The 23,146-nt window shown below is 41.7% G+C and overlaps 1 protein-coding gene across 1 annotated transcript; it reads left to right on the forward strand.

Moving 5' to 3' along the window:
- Nucleotides 1–16,194: 16,194 nt before the first annotated feature.
- On the forward strand, nt 16,195–16,857 carry LOC120293918 (phospholipase A1-IIgamma-like). Its single transcript, XM_039313732.1, has one exon. The coding sequence runs from the start codon at nt 16,195–16,197 to the stop codon at nt 16,855–16,857; it is 663 nt and encodes a 220-aa protein (XP_039169666.1).
- Nucleotides 16,858–23,146: the final 6,289 nt, after the last annotated feature.

Raw genomic sequence — 23,146 nt, forward strand, 5'->3', positions numbered from 1 at the left:
CATCCGTCTATACAGACAATCTTTGATCAAATGGCCTTACTGGCGACACTTGTAACAAGTCATTTCTCTCTTACAGCACGGGACAGACCCATGTCTTTTCTTACATATGACACACATCGATCGAGTTGAGCACTGACTTTCCAATTCTACTCTTCCGATTAGGTGAAACAGGACACCTTTCTTTTGACATCGGCCTTTCTCCCCAATCGATTTCCATCTCTATCTAAACTAAACTTTGACTCAGATACGGTGACTTGATCCTCGATCACAACTCCATATTGGGCCTCAACAGGCATGGCAACAACAATGGTCACAACACTAGTAGCAGTAGAAACAACGGCAACAACGGCAGCTTGGTCCTAAGCTTATTGACCCAAAATGCTTCCCAAAGACTCTAGCACCTGAACGATCCCATCGAACCTAGGATCATTCGGTGCTGCTACACTCACAGTACCAACTTACATCGATACTCTCACACTCGTGCTGGTCTAAGCCTGCGCTCTACCTCGAGTACCAACTCTTGTCAGCGTCCTACCCCGAGATATAGGTTCTATTGACCTCCTACAAGGAGTTCTCCACTCTTGGTCACTCATCCTACAGGCTCTTTATAGACACTCTTTTTCTAATTCCAACATCAGGTTGAAATTTGAGTGACCCCACAACAAGCTACCAATCAGCTATCACTCACATGCATAAGCATATTAAAAGCCTTTCCTACTAACTATCCTATGACTCATCGCACTTTATCACTCCATACATAGACCATGCTCTGATACCACTTAAATGGAGATGTCACACCCCGAACCCCGGGCGCGCCAACATCCCACCATGGTCATGCAAATGCGACATTCCTAGGTAGTGTCGCCGACCCCATTGATTTATTATTGTGCAAGCGGAACGTATTATAAAACCCCTGACAATGAAATACGCGATAGAAAACCAGGAAGCAAAACCACAACATAACACTTTCTTAATTCAACATAATTATGAATAGAGGTTTACGGCCAAAAGTCTACAAAAGACCGACTCTTAAAAATGAACTGTCCAACGACCTACAAGTCGGACACGTTCTCCAATCCTTATGACTTCACCTTTGCAACTCCTCAAGGCCAACCAAAGTTATTTGCCCACTTTGTCCACCAAGGACCTGAAATTTTAATCCCACAATCGGGATGAGACGTTGTCTCAGCAAGTTCAACCCTCTAAACCCCTATTAGAAAGAAAATACGCCCCGGGTGGCCTAGCCACATCACACAGAAGACTTACCTCACATTAGTCTTCATCTGCAGGTTTGCACAGTTTATATAATTCAACCACGTGCAATTATGAAAACCAAACGACTGAGGCACAATCACATTATCAGAACAATTCAACCACTTGGATCATCTCAGCGATCAATCGACTCGGCCGATTACATGTCATTCTAGCAAATCAATCACTACTTCCAATCACGACCCTATAGGAAGGTTTAACAACTAATGGCAATCACGGCCCCACTTGGCACGGCCTTTAATTAGGTGGTAGATCTCGGTCCGATGGGCATGACCTCTAATAGGTGGTCAATCACGGCCCCACTGGGCACGACCTCTAATAAGTGGTCAATCATGGCCCCACTACGCACGACCTCTAATAGGTGGTCAATCATGGCCCCACTGGCCACGACCTCTAATAGGTGGTCAATCACGATTGTTCTTCCATCAAATTTTGACACTTGAGATTTTATGAAAAGAATCCTTATTTATCGCAATCACACTCAATTTGTCACAACCAATCATCAATTTCAAATTCTAAATGCACAGCAGCGATCGGCACGAAATTCTGAACAACCGGGGTTAGAAATAATTTTTCCCTTTTTTATAATAAATAATAATATTAATTTCGGAATATAATATAATATTATAAATTCCAAAATTTCGAAACAATTAAATAATTCAAAAATAAAACCCTATTATGTCCCATCAAGGCTTATTATTAAATAACTCTATTAGCCTTAATTAAACACACTTTAAATTAAACAAACTTCTTAATCCAAATCACAATTAAATAAATTAAACTATCCACCTAAACTTGCTTAACTTAGACTAAGCACACTTAGGGCATCATTAACACTCTAAGCAAGGTTTAGTGAGCTAAACTTACCCGATTAATGAACTGAACGGACCAAAACAACCGGGACGCTGAGGGGAACAACTTTCTTCAAAGCGGGCCAAGCATTCAGGGCCGAGAAGCCGGCCAAAACGGGCCAAAATCGGGCTTCCATACCCATTTTTCTTGGCTGTTGGTTAGGCCGACGGAGGGGGAAACGGGCTAGTTTTGAACCGAATCCAGCAGAGGAAGACCAGCGGTGGCTTGGACGGGCTGGTGGGGTGGTCGACGGCGGCGGAGGGAGCTCCAGCGAAGGCTTGAGCTGCTCGGACGAGCTGCTAGAATGCGGGCTAGCGCGGACGAGGGCGATGTCGAGCGGTGGCTAGGCACGCGGGCGGCGCGTGCACGGTCGGGCGGAGTGGCGGCGGTGACGGACGAACAGCGAGGCTTCGACCGGTGGCATGCGACGACCATGGCTGCTCTAGCTTCTCCTCTACAAATTTTTATGGTCTTCGCACAATGGAGATGGAGGAGAGAGGCGACGGGGGAGAGAGAGGGAGGAGAGAGGGAGAGATGGGACCATTTCTTTTCTTTTTCTTTTTCTTTAATTCAACAAAAATGGCCCACCATGACCTAAGATGACATCACACTCCACTATCTCCCACAACCTTATTCCAATGGTTGCAATTCCATTTTCCGCCGGAGCATAAAATCTTGTACAACAAATTCTTCAATTCCACTTGATTATCTTCCAATTGAATCAAATTGAAGACTATAAAATTAATCCGCGGTCACCACACTTCAATTCACATCTTCACTTGTCCATAGAACCAATTCAAGTCCCAAAAGCGCGACCAAAGGCGGGCCTACTAATTTCTCGCACCAAATTAGCCATTTTTCTGATTTAATTGCTGAAAAACTCTGATTGCATGAAAAATCTTCCAAAGATGAGTCAATGATCCTAAAATGATTTGTGACACACCATGACTTCCAATTTCTAAATTTAATCTCAATTTCACGGTTAATTTCACTTTGACACGATACTAGCGCGTCCTGATCTACTAGGCTACTTTTAGAAATTTTAACGCATTTGACTTGTGGTTGATCAAATCAAGCCACAATGTACATCTTTGACACATTGACGACTTTCGGTTGTCGGGATAACCTCAAGGTTTGGAATACGGACACAGGATACCCAATCGACAGAAAGGTCGGTCCAGTGCCGATCGACAAGAATTGTGCGATTTGGTGGAATCACCCACACTCGATCACATGCCTCTGTCGAGTCGACCTATTTCTAGTCTCTAATCGATTTTTATTTGTGCTGTAATGACCCTTGCAGATTAGCTCGGTCGAAAAGTCGCTTCCTGATCAAATTCTTGAGTCGGATACATTAGAATCTCTTAACAGCTTGACCTAATAGACTATTTTTTACATGAGTGGCCGACTCAAGGAAAAGAACTACATGTGTGCCAACAAAATGCCCGTCTCAATTTATTGAAAAATAGAATTGAAAAATCGGGATGTCACAGTTGCCTTACCAAGCAAAGGGTCGTCGCTAGCTAGGGGCCAAAAATGCAATGTAGATATGGGGGATCAACGACGAATGAAGGAGAGATCTAAAAGAAAGTTTGGTGATCTCGCATTAAAATTATGGAGTCTATTTCTTTTGGGAGGCAATAATGGCGACATCAAGGGCTTTACTCAAGTAGCGTCAACAGGTGCCAAGCGACTATACCTGGAAGGGCCAGCGACCCTCGCCAAATCTAGGGGAGGGTTGTAACTTTCGCCCCAGATCTAGGCAAAGGCTTGTAGGCCCTCATTGCCAGTTAGACAGGGTTGCCGACCCCTAGCTAGGGCCTAGTGACCCCTGTCACACCCCAAACCCCGAGCATGTGCACATCCCTCGGTTATCAACTTAAAAATACAACGTCCTAGGACGCTCGCTGACCCATTCTTTTTTTTCTTTCAATTAAGCACATGCGGAAACGAATTAAAAAACCCTAGTCAAATAAACAAACAATAGGGATAGTAAACACAAGGAACAAATTTCAAAAACATAACAATTTCCTTACCAACTATTGACCCTAGGAAGTCTAATAATTACAAGCCCTTCAAATGGCTACTTCCTCTCGACCCTCTCAAATGACCTCAAGGATCATGGTCACCCTAAACTTCACTAAAAGTAGGGCCAGCCACAAGGTGTCGCATCTTGCACCCACTACATCCGCACTCAACAGATCATCACGCTACGACCCTAAAAAAGGTTAGCCCACGACAGGTTGAGATAAAAATCTGAGTGAGTCAAAACCCTAAACCCCATTAGGACGCAAATTTGCCTCGAATGTGGTCCTAAGCACACACCATATAGATCTTAGCTTGCCTCGGCGCATACTTGCACGTTAGCTCAACATATATACCATCATCAATGTAGCATGCGTAGTTTAATAACCGGAACACATCATTTCAATTACATGGGTCCCGATTATAAGACCAAACCATTATGACATGTCATATACCATGCCATACAATTTTGTCCTATAATTAGGTGCAACTATCACAACCATTCAGGCGTGTTCCAGTTATTATGAACCAACAGCCACTGCCAACTTGATAGTCAGTGGTTATCCGACATAACCGGGCTTCGTCACGCCCCAATCCTCAAGCTCGCGCACATCCCTTACCTTGGTTGATTTTAAGTGCGATATCCCAGGACTACATATCGCCAACTCTTTCCTTTTCACAAGCACATGCGAAAGCAATTATAAATTCCCAGACAATAAAGCAATGGGATAGAAAAGCAGGACCATAATTTTTCATAATGAAATTCACAACCTTACTTTTATACATAGCACAACCCATAGTATTTTACCATACTATTCGCAAAGGTCTGATCTCAAACCTATCTACAAGAACACAAGATTCACACAAAAGTAAACCATTCTCAGTCCTCATCCGGGTCGCACTCAAGATCCTTCTCTAGATCATTTTCTTCTTCAAAATCTTCCTCCTCAGGTTTCACATTAGGGTTCTCCTCCTCAGATTCCTCCTCCTCAAGCTCCTCATTAGGGTCCTGAAATGGTTATACAATAACCATTGAGACCACGTCTCAACGAGTTCTATCCCCTAAGACTCAATTAGTAAACCAATACGCTATTTGGGCTGCCTATGCACACACGGGTCAGAGGACTTACATTGGCCTCAGATTCCACCTACAAATTAGTACAGTTCAAATAAGCACCCATCATAACATCACGGATCGAAACATCGATCAAATCGACTTACTCGATTACATGTCAGTCGGACCATTGATCGGTCATTTCCATTCAGTCAATCAATTCACAACATCATATCAAAGCAATGATCAATTGACCTAGTCGATTACATGTCAGTCGGATCATCTCTTGGTCACTCCCAACCATACTATACAATTTCCAGTATAATACCTAGTCACCGAACCACGTATTTTCCCTCAAGCGTCGATTTCGGCCAAGACAATGTACCAATCACCCATCCCACATACTTTCTAAGTTGCCAATTTTGCCAAGGTGATGTATAATAAACACTTTATGTGCATGCTCTAGGACATCATTTTCACCGGGGTGATATATTTAATCATAGAGCCAATATAAACAATTTACGTACATTCTCTTTCAGGCATTCCAATTACTTTCGGCCACATGGGCACGATACTTGACACACAAAAATACAACCACACGGGCACAATCTACCCACACAGGCACGTTCTGCGCCACACATGCACGATTAATTATCACCACACAGGCATGATATATATTCAACAACTTACATGCATTCTCTAAGGCATCCTATATGTCAAAGCGATATAATAATCGCCTAGCCACGCCACACAGCATTTCTTCTCATCTTTTATCATACCCGATAAAATATCGTGCGTGGACACACGGTTGACCATAGCCACAATATAATATTTTCATTTCTGTAACTCCCACATTTTCTGTAGTACACTCAAATATTTTTGGCATTATCAACCGATGCCCGGTTATTTTTCAATTAATAACCAACGATTTTCCAATTAAAGAATAATTCCCACTTTCACAAATAATTCAATTCAACACAAAATAAAACTCAATTAAATAAACAGACTGCGCCACGAAAATCAGCATAAAATTCCGGTCGTTGGCTATCCTTGCCTAATTTATGGAAAATAATTAATTAATTAAATTAATTTCGAAAATTAATAAATAAATACTAAAATCCAATTTGGGCCAGTATTGCCTAATTGAAGCCTGAGACGGGTCGAGAAAAATCCCGAGATGCATTCAGTAAATAATAGTACATCTCTACTTGCTAATTGCACAATTCAATCACCTAACATACATCACAATTATCTAATAATCACTAATTCATTCTAATCTAACCACCTAATCCTACCTAATTAACATTAATCAACGCTTAAGCATCATTAGCAAATTAAGAAAGCATTAGTGAGCAAAACTCACTTATGCAAAGCGAAGACTAGAACACTGCGATGGCAACGTGACGGTAGCCGAACTTGGGCTTGCGACGACACCCACGGCTTGGACCTGGCCTAAAATTGACCCGGCAAATCTCAGCCCAAGCTGAGACTTGTTGCTGAAATAGGCTGGGCCTGAAGCGGGCTGACTTCGCGGGCCCAAGATGGGCTGACTACTTAACTCCTGGGCTTCAAGTGAGCTGGACTTGATGGAGATGCTGGGCCTAAATTGCTAAATCCATGGGCTGAACTCCAAAGCCAAGGATGGGCTGCAGGACTCAAAAGGGCTTGGATGCTGGGCTGATCGATGAGTTGCACGGCCCAACAGAGCAGAAGACTGAAGAGAGTGGGCTGCTCGATGGGCTTGGTGGAGATGGGCCGAAGATGCACGGAAGGAGCTGCTGTGTGGACGACACGCATGAAGCAGCTTCGGTCTTTGGTGGCTGAGTGGAGCTGGCGGTTGACTGGGATGCCCGGCAGCTCAGTCTTCGAAGATGGGAGCTGCTCGAAAAAGATGCAAAGGGGAAGCAGCTGTCGGTGAGTGGGGTGAGGGAAAACAAGTTACAGAGGAAACCGAAGAAGCTGAACCGGGGACAAACGCAAGTGGAGGAGAGCGGCTTGAACAGGCGTTTGAAAAATCTGGTCAACAAAACTGCAGTGGACAAAGGTGGTGGTGTGTTGACGTGAGCGGAGAGGGAGATGGAGGCCTCGATGGAGGCGTGAGGCAGAGGGAATTCGATGGGGAAATTGGCGTGACGAGTGGCCGCTTTGGTTGCAAAGAATAACGAAAGAAATGAGATAGCAAGGGAAACGAAATACAAGCAGAGCAGATAGAGAGATCGAGAGAGAGAAGTCTAAAGGAGGGACTGGGGAAGCCACGGCTGGGGCCAAAAGTTAAGAATTCTCATCTCTTCCATTAATGGCTTGGTCTCCCTTTTTCTTCATGCACATCACTATGTCTCCCCAATACTTTCTAGTGTAATTTCCACCAAATTATTAAATTTTTTATGCCAATATAAGCTGCCCTCACCATAGATCCAAATTCTTCAATTTAAGCTTCAACTTCCATCCAAATTCTTCAATTTGATGTCCAAATTTGATGTAGAAAATGCCCACATAATTTCTGCAATTCCCCATCGCCAAGTAGCTCGATTTGCAAGTCAAAAATCTCTTCAATTCGGTCAATCTGAATTTCCGTTAATTTTCCGCGACGTCCGAATCCATTTTTTGTAAAAATCTCGGGATCTCCGAAAAATCTTTGGAGGATGAGTCGACGATCCTAAAATTTATTGTGACATAATAGAATCTTCAATTTCTGAAATCGGACTCGAATTCGCGGTTAATTTCTATTTGGCGTGTTTTTAGCGTGACCTAGGCTACTAAGTAGTTTTCAAAGATTTTTAGTGCAAATAACCCATGGTCGATTTTCTTCGAGCCACTATGAACTCACTCGACACATTGGCAACTCTCGGTGGTCGTAAAAATTTGAAGGTTTCAATTACGGGCATAGGGTACCCAAAATGACAGAAAATCGATCTAGTGCCGATCGATGAGAATTTTGCAATCAGGTAGAATCACTCATACTTTGATTATACATCTCAGTCGAATTGACCTATCCCTGATCTTTGATCGATTTTGACAATGTCGTAATGACCCTTGCAGACTAGCATGGTTGAGCAGTCGACTTATGGTCGAATTCTCAAGTCCATTGCATTAAAATCTCTCAATGACTTCCCCAGATAGTCTAGTTATCTCACGAGTGATTGGCTCTGAGAATAGCACTATAGACACGTTGATGAAAGTCCCGATTTATTCAGTTCAAAACAGTACTGAAAATTCAGGATGTCACAACATGATCCGCATATTCATACACATCAGGACGGCATTCCACATAGGAGCATCGGCCCAACCTTCACTGCGATCGATATCCGTTGACTTGGGGCATCCGAACATAATCAGGCATCGCCCCGCATATTTGTACGCATCAAGATGGGTTCCGATAGTGACCACATACACATCCATACTCGGCTAAGAACATCGTGCTTTGCACTCAAATTCCTCAATTTCAAATAATGAACTTAGCCACTTTTCTTTGTATTAAAAATTCCCAGTAAAATAATCGTGCGTGGTCATGCATTTATATCAAACCATCAAATTTGGTACGCTCCCAGTTCAAAACTCTACAATTTTATATAGTACTTAAATTTTGGCGTCAAAAACCAACACCCGATATTTTTCTATTTAAATACCATAAAATCAGGTTTTGCAATAATATCCAAAAATCACCACCAAGAACTCAATTGCACTTATAAGCAATCAATTTCACATATAAATTCAACGACAAAAATTAGCATAAAATTTCATGAAATGGCTAATCCGTCACTAATGTCACTAATTGCGATCAATTAAATAAATCGCATTTAAGTAAACTGAACTACTTAATTAACTTAACCATGTAGGCACATCATCAAACAAGTCAACTTTATCCTCCATTATGTAGCCATGAACACCAAAACCCCTTTTTAAAAAAATCAACTTAGCAACCCTTTTTTTTTGTTCAAACTTTCCGAAATAAATTTATACAGGGTCACGTATTTGAAATTTACCCACCAAACTTTGCACGCATCTAGTATAAAACCTCATCGTTTTATTGACCAAATAAAACCTCGTGTCCAACCTGACACCTCATTTTTTTTTCAATTTTCTTGCCCAACCATCCCTTTTGAAAACAATCTTTAGTAACCCCTTTTTTTTGTTCAAAACTTTTAGAAATAAAGTCATAGACGCTCATGTACTCAAAATTAATCCGTCAAACTCTGCACATGCCTAGTTTAAAACCTCATTGTTTTATTGAGCAAATAAGTTTTGGTGTCCAACTTGACACCTCATTGTTTTTCTAATTAAAGGCTCATAAGGTCATTTTTTTACAATAACAATAAATAACCACCGTAAAACAACCATTCACATATCATCACACATAAGTTCTAAAGCATGCCAAAAGTCAACCACACCACCAAATATGCATTGTCCAGCAAGCACTACATCAAGAACAATCACAAAACCACTACCGGTCCTAATCGGCAGAAACCAAGCCACTCATACACTTCCAAGTTTAATTCCAGAAACATAATCAAACAAGCTTAGAAAACTCTCAAATTTTAATATGTTCTAAAGGACACTTAATCAAACACTTTTTATGAGACACCATAACCCAAATCCTTCTAGAATGAGAGCAGTAAATCTCTCAAACCGTTACAAAAACTATGTCCGTGTCTACAAATTACGTTTTCCAAAATCAGTTTAGTTTGAGGTCCAAAACTCGTCTGTTTGATATGAAATTTGACTATATTAAACTACAAGATGTAATGAACAACTTTTATGAAAAAAATCTTTCGAAAATCGAACCCTAAGAATTGATAAAAATCTTTTGAGCACCAAAATGTCGCTGTTTCCAGCATAATCCGAGATTTTGTTTTGCAAATAACGAAATTGAAATCTCATTCTTTTATATCCCTAAAATCTTGACTGAAATATATGTCATAGCTGAATATGTCTACAACATTTTTCAAGAAGGATGTAACCTCAAAATCATAGCACATTTTCCCCACAAAAATGGCAAGCGGCAAGCATCCAGCAAACTGATCCGGGAGAAATTCACTAAACCAAGCTAAATCACCCTCATTACTACTAATCCAACCAACTAGATCAATACTAATACATCTTAAGGCTAATCTAACCAAACTATATTAACACTAATCCATATTAAGGTTAATCTCACTTAATACTAATTTAACTAAACTAATTAGCACTAATATAACCCGCAAAGTGTAATTAACAATCTAATCAAGGATTAGGGAGTTAACTCACCCAAATTCAATGGCAGCGGGCTCACGGCGATGGCAACGTGATGGCAGTGAAGATTCCGAACAACCGTGTTTCTAACAGAGCTCAAACGGTGGCTGAAAACTGCAAGGGGGCTCACGGCCATAGCTGGTTTGGTTCTATGGATGGATGACCTGTGGAGCTACAGTTGCTAGATGGTCGGGGGTGAGCTGAGCTGAAGTCGGGGCTGCTGGTGGGTGGTGCGGCTGCTGGTAGCATGTGGTGGGGTGGGCAGACGAAGTTGTGGGTGGAGATGGGCAGAGTTGCTGGTGGGTTAACGGTGAAACTGGTGTTGGGGTGGTGTTGGCGCTACTGGTCGTTGGAGATGGGAGGCTGGCGGTTGTTGAAGTTGGTGTGGAGTTGGCGTGATGGAAGGAGGGTGATCGTGGGGGAAGCTAGTGATGGACGTGCAACAAGGAAAATGGAGGGGAGGGGAATACGTGAGGGTGAGGGGAAATGAAATGAAGAAGAAGGGGCTGCTGCAGCTGGGTCTTCACGCATGAGGGAGGGGGAGAGAGAGAAAGAGAATGGGGGAACAAGAAGGTCAAGAAGTCAAGGCAAGGACCAATCAAAAGGCTTGCAAAATATCCAAGTGATCCTGAAGAAGCTCCCAAAGTCTTCAGCCAAGAAGTCAAGCACTCCACCAATGAAGAATTAGCTTCAATTCCCCAAAATTAAACCATTTTGGTCTAGAAAAATGGGCCTTTCTCCAGCCACCAGAATTTCCCTTTCTTTTCCAATTTGTTCGAAATTGATTTTTCCGCAAAACCCCAAGCTCGATGAAATTTCTCCAAAAGATGAAACAACATCCTATAAATGAATCATGACACATTCGAATGTCCAATTCCCAAAATCGAATTTAATTTCATGGTTAAAATCGACTAAATGCGATTTTAGTACAACCTAACCTACCAGGTAGCCTTTAAAGATTTTAATGCGTTTGACCTGGTCGATAATTTTTATCCACGTTTGTGCATCTCCGAATCATAGATGACATTCGGTTGTTGTAAAAATCGCAAGGTTTCAATTATGTGTCCCAAGTATAATTCGATAAAAATCGGGTTAGTGCCGTTCGACGCAAATTTCGCAATCATGCGGAATCACCCGCAATTCTCTAGTTTGCCGCATTTATATCCCTTAATGGCTTCACCTAATAGATTAGTTAACTCGTGAGTGGCCAGCTCAAAGAAAAATGACCATAGGCGTGTCGATGAAATGTCCATTTCATATATTCGAGATGATGTCAAATTTTAGGATGTTACAACCCCGACCAACCCTTCCCAGCGGCGGTGTGGAGACAACGGCGAAGGCTGAGCCCTCGCCTTCTGCAATCTTCATCTCCTCCGTTATTTTAATAATAAATTAATATCAATATTAAAATTTAAAAAAAAAAGGCAAAACGACATTGTTCTTGCTCTTCTTTGCTGACTTAGATCTCCGGCAAGCCATGTAGGCGAATTATATTACTAAAAAATTGTCACGTAGGATTTCCGACTAGGATCACCGAACTTGGCATTCAGGTGTCCTAATTTTTTTTATAGAAATGACACTTACCTTTCGTAACTTTTGGCACTTGGGTATCCTCGTGCCAAGTTTTGGCATTTGCGTTGTTCTTTTACCAAGAATTAATTGTTTTATCACACAATCACCACAAACTACCTTAATTTAATTCATCGATGAATGAATAAATTGCTGTATTTAATAGTAGTTATGTAATAAACAATTGGTCGAGGACTGTGGTCCTCATTAATCCAACGTTCACTGCACAGCAATTCCATTAATTTTTTTCACGCCAAAAGAAATTCCCTTCATTTTTCTCGTGCACGAGGACCGTGGTCCTCATTATAAGATATTTTAAATTAGTTCTCATAGACACCTCCGAGGGACATTGGACTGCGTAAGGTACTAGATGAAAGATAAATGAGGCCCTCCCGTTTTTGCTAGTGACAAGGAATGACATACATAAAATGTCTAATTCTAAGATCTTACATCGCATACATGTGCACGTTTCCTATTCTCTAAAAGTATTTATTTCGAGAGTAGGAAAAGGCAAAGAAAGAAAGAAATGATGTAGAAGCATTGTGTTATAGAAAGCAAGAAAGTTCGAGAGATTAGCAAGGAGAACAAACTTGCTTAATCAAACTACAATGTTATACCAACAAAAAAAAAAAACTACAATGTTATGGTTTAGTGATAGTAATAACGTCACGTTACAATATGAAGAAATTTTTTGACTTGAGAGGTGTGGCGATAATTGTTGAGATATATGCGTGAGTTATGGTAGCGAAGTCTCACATTGTAAAATCGATGTGGTATGGAGTAGTTAATATATCATAATTGACCCATAACTCATAGGCTTAAGTTTATGAGTGAAGGTGGGCCCAATTTGATATGTTGAAGGGCTCGGACTTGGGCTCCCTCTTGACAATCTCTCTAGGTGAAGATATATGGTTTCTATTGCGTGCACTTAATAAATCATATCAAAGACGATAGTCAATTGATGTTCCACCCCCAATTTGTTCCAACTTAAAAAAGAAATCTCATGATCAAAGCTTGTTTTTCGTGGAAATTGCCATCACAGTTATCTGGCAAGAAGAGACCATGGATAGTTGGTCTATGCTGCATGATAGAGACTATGGGATGTAACCCCAAGTTAGCAGTTGATGATTATTGTTGTGCATAGTTGGGGGTGCATTACAATGACGTGGACGCTCAACTTAAGATAAGTTGATGTAGAATAGTACCTAAATTAAGGAAGAATATACCTAACACTAACCTCACATGTGAGAGGGAGATTGTCAAAACACACGTGTGACTTATATTAGAAAAATCTCACATTGGAACATTGGCATGAGCTTACGCGTGAGAGAGAGATTTTTCAAATATATGTGAGTTATATTAGAGAAATCCCATATGTGGAGCAGTTAATACAATTTTAGTTGGACTATGACCCATTAATTTAAGATTTTGAGTGAAGATGGATCCAACTAATTATGTTGATAGATTCAAATTAAGACCCCCTCTTGACAATCTTCCCAAGTAGAAATATCAGATTTCTACTGTATGCTCTTAACAATAATCACTAGCAATGATTGAACTAAAGAACATCTACAAACTTATCATAGAAAATGTTAGTGTTAGAATAAGAGTGTCACGAGATAGAAATTATGTATTTAGTTATATAACAAGATATATTATATTCGGAGTTAAAACAGAAGGAGGAAGAAATCAGGCATGAGCGGAACAGGAAACTGAAAGGATTTGTACCAGCGAGATGATCTTGGTCGAGGTCAGCTGTCCCCATAATTCCACTGTTCACTGCGTTGCATGACACTTCCCTTCATTTTTCTAATGCAAGAGAACTGGAATGGTCCAACCAAAAAAACAAGCAAATATTCCCAAACTGATGTGGTTCAAGAGCGAGCTGTCCATATAACGGGTGGATGGTCCCCGGAGCTCGCACGCTTTGCACGTTTGACAAGTTTCAGCGATCGAAAAATTGAATATATAACCGACCATCAGATAGATAAGCCTTAATCTCTCAGAATTAATGACAATAAATCTTTCTTTTTTTTGTCAGTCTTTCTCTATTCCTACTCTACACTTACTCTCAGACTTTTGTCCTGCCTCTTGCGGGCGTGGGAGTCAAACCCACTCATGAAACTTACGCGTCCCCACCCCATTCCTCCCTGAGATGGTGGGGATTCGAACCCCTCACCTCCCCATTCCATGTTAGAAGGATGGCCACTGGGAAGAAATCTAATTAAAAGGGTTAGAAAATAGGTAGGGCCATTCTGGATAAGCAATTAGGTAGGGCCATTCTGGATAAGCAATTAGGTAGGGCCATTTTTAATAAGCCTTGTCCCCAGCCAATCGAGCAAAAAAACTCTCTAAAACATCCCAAATAGTCAAGAACAACCTAGGGTCCTGCCACCTATCCTAAGTCATTCATTCATTGAGCAACGGTTGCATGAAGAAAAAAAAACTGCGAAAAAATCCCTAATAATGGCATTTTTTGTTAAATTCATCAATATGTATATAGGAATAATACATTTAACTGCCAAAAATAGGAAAGTACGAATTTACCCATCTAGATATTTAATCTGAACAGTGTAGAGGTATTGAAGACTTCTTAATTACTAAATTTCTCCTATTGACAGAGAAGCAATTTATTGACTTAGGTGTGCAATATTTCTTATGCAAGGGCCACCCTCAACCGTGGTTGGCTATGGCCTAGGCAGGGGCCATGACTCTTGTTGGTCACAATCAATAAAAAAATAGAATAAAAATTCAGAAAAAAATTAAAAAATTTCTAAAATTAATTTATCTCAGTGTCGGTCATTCCATATACAATAGTCGGAGTCCATGTCAATGATTTCCAGCCTAATACGGCAAGATTGAATTTAATTAGTTATATAAAGAGTGAGACCCAATACAAAGTGGATGGTTCATTCCCTTCACCAAAAGCTGCATTACCCATCATGTGGAAACAAAATATTGGCACATTTTTATAGCACAAGTATCATTCCTTACGAAAGACAGCCATGTAATCTTTAATATTTAGTTTCGAGCTACTGAGATTGGAAATTCACATTCTTATCTACTAAACTGAAGATATGCACGGTCCCTCTGATCCATTCGGTTCGTAGTGCTATTTAATATAGGTGGGCACACAAAAAAAAAAAAGGTGGAGGACTCACCTCAAAATTGAGTACTCTCTAATAGATAATCAGAGAAGTTTTTAACGTGCCAGATAATGCACAAAGCAACTCCATCACGTAACTCAACGTAGCAATTTAAAGAAAAAACAAAAACCCTCGACACGTAATGTGATCGCGCATGGCACAGTGAAGAGGCAGCGTCTATAAATTGCATGGAAGCAAGATTGCATCTCCACAAGCCTTTCCATCTAGAGAAAAAAAAAAAAAGTTATCAGCGAGAGTTCAGGGAGAGGGAGAGGGAGAGAGAGAGAGAGAGAGAGAGAGAGAGAGAGAGAGAGAGAGAGACATACCATGGAAGGTGGCAGCTCAAGGCCATGGACCGAGCTCAGCGGCAAGACCAACTGGAAGGACATGTTGGATCCTCTCGACGAGGATCTCCTGATGTACCTCATACACTACGGAGAACGAGTCCAAGCCATCTACGACGCGTACAACGGCCAGGAGGAGTCTGAAGACGGCTACGGCATGGCCCTGTACCCGATGGACAAGCTCTTCTCTAAAGTGGGTCTCGAGACGGACAACAAGAAGTTCAGGTACGAGGTGACCCGGTACTTCTACGTGCCGTCGCACTTAACCTTTCTGGTGCAGCCGGACAGGTCTTGGGCCGGGTATGTCGCGGTGAGCACTGACGAGGGGACCCAGGCATTAGGGAAGAAGGGACATTTTGGTCACTTGGAGAGGAACGGCGAATCTCCTGGAGTCCATAGAAGATATTCGAGATGATTTGGCCCCGGCGACCAACATTTTCGAGGACGACCCCAATACTAAGATTCACCTGGCTTTTTAGATTTGTATACGAAGAGGGATATAGGAGGAAATAAGTACACATCGCTTAGTGCCAGAGAGCAGGTAAGAAACTTTCACTCCATTTATAGATCGCTCTTGGTAATTTACCTCCCGAATAAGCTCCAAATTGCCTTTCACCTTTTTTTTTATATATATAAATCTAAAAATATGATAAGATACCGCAAGTGATGTTTGGAATACTTTGTCAAATTAAAACTGGCATTGATGGACAACTTTGGTCAGGTTCTAAGGGAGGTCCGGAAGCAAGTCGATCTCTATGCCGGTAAAGGTGAAACCATCGGCATAACAGTGGCCGGCCACAGCCTGGGTGCGGCTTTGGCAACGATCAATGCGCTGGACATCGTGACCAATGGCTACAACGCGCCCATCGACCACCCCGAGAATGCCTGTCTGGTGACCGCGTTCCCCTTAGCCAGCCCCAAGGTCGGGGACGAGAACTTCCAGGCGACGTTCTCCTTGTCCGAGAAGCTCCGCGCCCTTCGAGTGACCAACGCCCTTGATATCGTTCCTTTCACCCCTCCAATCAGATATTACCACGTCGGAGAACAGCTGCTGGTCGACTCGCACAAGTCCCCGGACCTGAAGCCTCTCTACAAGGGTCCGACTGGCGCCGTGGCAATCGGGCATATGTTGGAGACGTGCCTGCATCTAATCGCGGGCACACAAGGCATCGATAGCAACGAATTCAATGTTGACAAGCGTCGCGGGATTGAGCTGCTGAACAAGGGAATGGATGCTCTTAAGGATGGAAGCAAAATTCCGGCTAATTGGTTGGTGGCGAAGAACAAGAACATGGTCCAGGATGAGGTCACTGGAGACTTGGAAATTGGCCGATCTGTACATCCCACCTCACCAGAAGATAATTAGAACGAACAGTCCCAAGTCTATATATATATATATATATATATATATATATACTGCGTGATCAGCTATTATCAATAGTTGCTGCTTTATGACTTAGCAGTACTATAATAAAGGTTCGTAATGCAAAAGTGGAGTGGTTTGATTGAGTTGTATTGGTAGTACTAAGTTATGTGTGTTGTACTAGTTGTCCTAAGTTATCTTTTGTTTACCTCTATGTCATGAAATAAATATGGTCTTAAATGAATAATAAAGATCGCTTCATTATCATTTGTTTTCTTGCAGTAATTTCATTGTGTAAATCTTGATTTCGTAATTTGCCTCCCTTCTTTATTGCTAGCCTTATATGTTGAAAAATCTCATCTGAGTTCAATACCAAACCAAATCGAGATCAATTAAGTTGACAATCTTTAAATCATTTCAATTTAACCCGGGTGCTATTGTTCAAAAGTCTGATTGAATGCCCAAAATTATATAAAATGCGTCGTGACCTTACCTCAGTTTGCACCACCTAAGGACGAATGGAATACTAAACATAGACTTAATTCGGGCTCTCTTAAACTCATACCAATAAGCAACTTAGAATTTAAATTATTAATATGCAAATGATTTTTCAATTAGAAGTCGCCACTAATCTATTTCGATGGATCGATTTATGGAAGAATTAATTCACCTCTACAAACTAGATTAAATGAGTTCAAGGACTTGATTATGCTATATTTTTCTAATGTCATTTCAGTACCTCTTCCCTTTTACTTCAAAAAATGCTTTGCATGCAACTTGCATTGATTTTATGGGTATGAAACTATTATTTAACACTCAATAAAGCAAAGCAATAAATAAATTGTGAGCACAAAATACTTACCTCAAAACAACGAAAGTAGAAAATCACATCTATAACCTATATATGATTTTTAATTAACACTCGATTCATTCAATATTTTAGGGTTTTCTCTTATTTAATGAAACCTAATCTATAGTGTTAGTTAGCAAATCACATCTATAATAGAAAACCACATATATAACCTATAATGAAATTTAATTAACACTCAATTTATTCAATATTTTAGGGTTTTATCTTATTTAATAAAACCTAATCTATGTACAATGCAATCGCATACAAAAGGTCCAACTAAAATGACATGAAACATCCAATGTGACATCCCGATTTTCCAATTCTATTTTCAATAATTTGAGACGGGCATTTCGTTGGCACGCATATAGTTCTTTTCCTTGAGTTGGCCACTCATGTGGAAACTAGTCTATCGGGTGAAGCTGTTAAGAGTTTCTTGCATCAGACTCGAGAATTTGACCAGGAAGCGACCTTTCGACTGAGTTAATCTGCAAGGGTCATTACGGTACAATTAAAATCGATTAGAGATTGGAGATAGGTCGACTTGATAGAGGCATGTGATCAGGTGTGGGTGATTCCACCAGATCGCACAATTCTTGTCGATCAGCACTGGACCGACTTTTCTGTCGATTGGGTACCCTGTGTTCGTATTTGAAACCTTGAGATTTCCCCGACAACCGAAAGTCGCCAATGTTTCAAAGATGTACATTGTGGCTTGAGATGATCAACCACTGGTCAAATGCATGAAAATTTCTAAAGTCTACCCGGTAGGTTGGGCCGCGCTAGTATCGTGCCAAAGTGAAATTAACCGTGGAATTGAGATCGAATTCAGAAATTGGAAGTCTGGGTGTGTCACAAATCATTTTAGGAATATTGATTCATCTTTGGAAGATTTTCATGCAAGCCAAGCTTTTGAGCATAATAATCGAGTATGGTTAATTTGGTTCGGAAAATTGGTAGGCCCTCTTTTGGTGGTATTTTTGAGATCAAGATAGTTCTATGGTCAAGTAAATAATTGAATTGAAGCGTGGTAACATTGGGTTAATTTAATTGAGCTTCAATTGGATGGAATTGATTGAGAAATGATTGAATTAAGTGTACAAAGTTTCATGTCCCGGCGGAAAAATAAATGGACCCATTGAAGAATGTTGTGGGAGAGGAGATAGTGGAAGATGACATCATGCGGGTGATGTCATGGTGTGGGGGCAAGAATGGCTAAGATCTTGACAAGTGTAAGGTGGAGATTTGTTCCCCAAAAAGGCACCCATCAACATCATCTTCAACCTCTAGCTCCTTGGGTTTCGAAATGGGAAGAGAGAGGGAGAGAGAATCCGGCCGGCCAGCTAGCTCGACGCCCGCCCTCCGCCGCTTGTCGCCGCCGCCCCGCGCCACCTGCACGTCGTTCCACCGGTCAGCTCACCTACCCGTCGCCCTCTCTCCTCCTTCTCCGGTGGCTGTTCGACACCCAGCAGATCCGAGAAGCGTCGGCTGGCTGCAACCCGCCCGGACCGCCGTTCGTCGCTCGCTCGACGCCGCCATGCGTCGCCATCGCCGCCCATCCGCCCGCCCTCGCCCGCTTGGCCGACACCCGGCCGCCTTCGTCTGCCCTGTTCGTGCATTCCAGGAGCTGCCGGAGCTCGTCCCCGCCGCCGTGGGGCCTCACCTGGCCGTCGCCTCGCCCGTCCAAGCCATCGGCGCGCTGCCGCCCCTCTTCTCCGCCGTTCCCCGCGCCCGAACTGCCGTCGATCAGCCACCATTCAGCCGCAACCAAAAGCTGGGAAAAATGGGTATGGCAGCGGACGTTTGACCCGTTTTGGCCGCCTTCCCGAGCCCGGATGCTCGGCCCGCCTTGAGGAAAGTCGATCCTCGCGTCGTCCTCGTCATTTTGGTCCGCTCGGTTCGCTAATCCGATGAGTTTAACTCACTAAATCTTGATTAGACGGTTAATGACGCCCTAAGTGTGCTTAGCCTAAGTTAAGTAAGCTTAGGTGGTTAAATTAGTTTATTTAGTTGATGATTAGATTATGGTGTTTAATTAAGTTAAAGTGTTTTAGTTTAAAGTTAAGTATGTTTATTTTTAATATAAAGCCTTGATGTGACATAATAGGGTTTTTTATTTTGAATTATTTAATTGCTTCGAAATTCTGGAAATTTATAATATTATATTAATTCCGAAATTATTAAAATATTATTATTAAAAAAAAACGGAAAAATTATTTTTGATCTCGGTTGCTCAGAATTTCATGCCGATCGCTGCTGTGTAGTTGGATTTTGAAATTGATGATTGGATATTATAAATTGAGTGTGGATTGTGAAAAATATGAATATTATTATTTAATTATTTTCGGAATAAATTTAATTATTTAATAAATTCCGAAAATTTTGTCATGACCCTAAACTCTCGAATTTCGTGCCGATCGCTGCTTGTGCATTTAGAATTTGATTGATGATTGGTTGTGGCAAATTGAGTGGGATTGCGATATATCGGGACTCTTTATAAAATCCTAAGTGTGGAAATGAATGGCCGATTGGCCGTGATATGCCACCTATTAGAGGTCGCGCCCGGTGGGGCCGTGATATGCCACCTATTAGAGGTCGCGCCCGGTGGGGCCAATGATATGCCACGCACCCGGTGATAAAGGTCGCGCCCGGTGGGGCCGTGATATGCCACCTATTAGAGGTCGCGCCCAACCCGGCCGTAATCTACCACCTTTTTAAAGGTCGTGCCGAGTGGGGCCGTGATTGAGAGCAATGATTGATTTGCTAGAATGACATGTAATCGACTGAGTCGATTGATCGCTGAGACGATCCAAGTAGTTGAATTGTTCTGATGATGTGATTGTGCCGCAGTTGTTTGGTTATCATGATTGCACGTGGTTGGTTTATATAAATTGTGCTAACCTGCAGATAAAGGCTGAGGCGAGGTAAGTCTTCTGTGTGATGTGGCTAGGCCACCCGAGGCGTATTTTCTTTCTAATAGGGGTTTAAGGGGTTGAAGTGGGATTAAAATTTTAGGTCCCTGGTAGATGGAGTGGCCAGATAGCTTTAGTTGGCCTTGAGAAGTTGCAGAGGTGAAGTCATAAGGATTGGAGAACGTGTCCGACTTGTAGGTCATAGGACAGTTCCTTTTAAGAGCCAGTCTTTTGTAGACTCTTGGCCATAGACCTCTATTTGTAATTCTGTTGAATTGTGAAAGTGTCATGTTGTGGTTTTGTTTCCTGCTTGTCTATCCCTTATTTCATTGTCAGGGGTTTTATAATACGTTCCACTTGTGCAATAAGAAATGAGTGGGGTCGGCGACACTACCTGTGAATGTCGCATTTGATCGACCGCAGTGGGATGTGCTCGCGCTCGGGGTTCGGGGCGTGACATCCAACCTATCATGAAAACTATATGTCATGCAACATTAATTAATTAAATGACCTCCTCTAATGACAGGCAAAAAATAATAATAATAACACAACTATTCTAATGATCCCTAAACGTGCAATTTCTTGACTCGTGTCTCTTGGATGTGTCTTGTGCTTCATCCTCTTCAGTTGTTCTCCATCACTCAGCACCGCTCTCTGTGTTAGTTCTTTTGACTTTTCTCCCTGAGCAAAGTGCTGGAACTCACGGCTCTCGGATATCTTGTTTGGGTTGATGGAGACACACACGGCTCTCGGATATCTTGTTAGGGTTGATGGAGACAGGATTGGATACCACGCCGCGAAGCAGCGACAACTTAGCAGGAAACCAGCAACCTTCGGGGACTGAGCTAGGAGGCTGGCCAGGGTTGTTGATGGTCCATCGAGAGGATAACAATAGCGGCTTTGCTGTTCATGATGTGGTTTTGGACGACATCGTCATATGATCAGCGCCACAGCCAGCGTCACGGGGAAACTGCAATGTCGGGAAAGCAACAGCGTCGTTGGGAATTTGCTGAATCTTGGTACGTGACATGGGCAGCAACGGCAGAAGCTTCAAGCAGGCGATGTTGGGATTAGCAAGGGGTGGATAGCAGAGCAGCGAGGCTCCAACGTCAAGGTATCGTACAGGGAGCAGCGTCAATCGTCGCATTAGTTGGGCCCAAGCATTGTTCGGATGAAGACGTCGTAGCCGTGCAGGGCTACTCTGGGCAGGGAAGCAGCGTGGTCATCGAGCAAGGAGGTCAGAACGGCAGCGATGCAGCGGTTGTCTCCCCGTTGATGCTCAAATTCCATAATGGTTTTTCCTGGTGCGAGCAGCGGTTGTCTCCCCGTTGATCAACGTGAGTGCCTCAAGGAATATTGGAGGTGCCCTCTCTCCCTCTCACGATTTTCAATGAACCAACGTCGCACGTCCCAACTTTCTCCTCCCTTTTCTCTCTATTGCGCTCCCCTCAATGTGGCCGTTTGTATGGACTGTGTGGCCCCCTCTTTTTAACTATGGGATGGTCTATTTATACTGTATAGGAACTGATCTCTTCATATATTCTTTCCCCCAATCAATTATTTATTTCCCTGGTTGACTGATTCCATGCGGAAATTTTATTTGATTAAGGCCGTGGATCTCTCTCTGCCGAGCCAAATGTTCGCTGCTCATATGCCAGTTGACAATACACGAGAGATCTTAAGAATAACATAATAATCTGCTCATCTCTCACGCGTGAATATTTTGAAATATCATGCCGATTGCTTTCCATGTGATCCCAAATATAGGTCTTAATTCTGGCCGTGAACAAAGTAACGGGCTTGGAATACTATAATGGGCTCAGACCAATTAATTAATTAAGCTCAAAACCAATCAGTTGAGTCCATCTACCGCCACTTTGATTAAAATGCAAATTATATGAATCTATTAACTACTAATGCAAATGTTCCTAATAACTATATGCAGTTTTAAATAATATTTTTATTTAGGGACTAAAACTTAGTCCCTAATTTTCTATGTAATTAATAATTAAATGGATTGCCAAAATTTAAGTGTCAACAAAATGAAAGCTAATGCATCCTTCTTAATTGAGATCAATTAAGTAGCCGTGGTGTATATACCCAGTCACTCAAACAAAAAGGAAAATTCAGTGGAAACCGGATAAAGAAGTTCCCAACTTTCTAACTTTAAAGAAATTCCTTTGAAGGAAGAAGATGGGCATGCACTAATTCGAATTTTAAAATGATAAAATCACATAGTGGAATTGATTTAAAGAAAGAAAGAAAGGGGGATGTCTATTGATATTGCTTTGTCACTAGATTTCGGGGGCTTTGTATTAACAACTACCAAACTCTCTAGAGATAATTGTCCAAAAAATCATAAACTTATTGTACGGTGGTTAATTTAATCATAAATCTTTCTATTGTGCCAACTTAATCCTAAATTGCAAATTTAATCCTAAACCTTATTAAAATTTGTTAATTTAGTCATAAACCTGTTATTTGGATATTCAATCGAAATGACTAAAATTCTTCATATGATTTCTTCTTG

Source organism: Eucalyptus grandis, chromosome 5 (genome assembly GCF_016545825.1).
Source record: "Eucalyptus grandis isolate ANBG69807.140 chromosome 5, ASM1654582v1, whole genome shotgun sequence".
NCBI lineage: Eukaryota > Viridiplantae > Streptophyta > Magnoliopsida > Myrtales > Myrtaceae > Eucalyptus > Eucalyptus grandis.

What these genes read in the sequence shown, in the direction of transcription:
- LOC120293918 (XM_039313732.1), top strand. Translation starts at nt 16,195, where the DNA reads ATGGACAACTTTGGTCAGGTTCTAAGGGAGGTCCGGAAGCAAGTCGAT.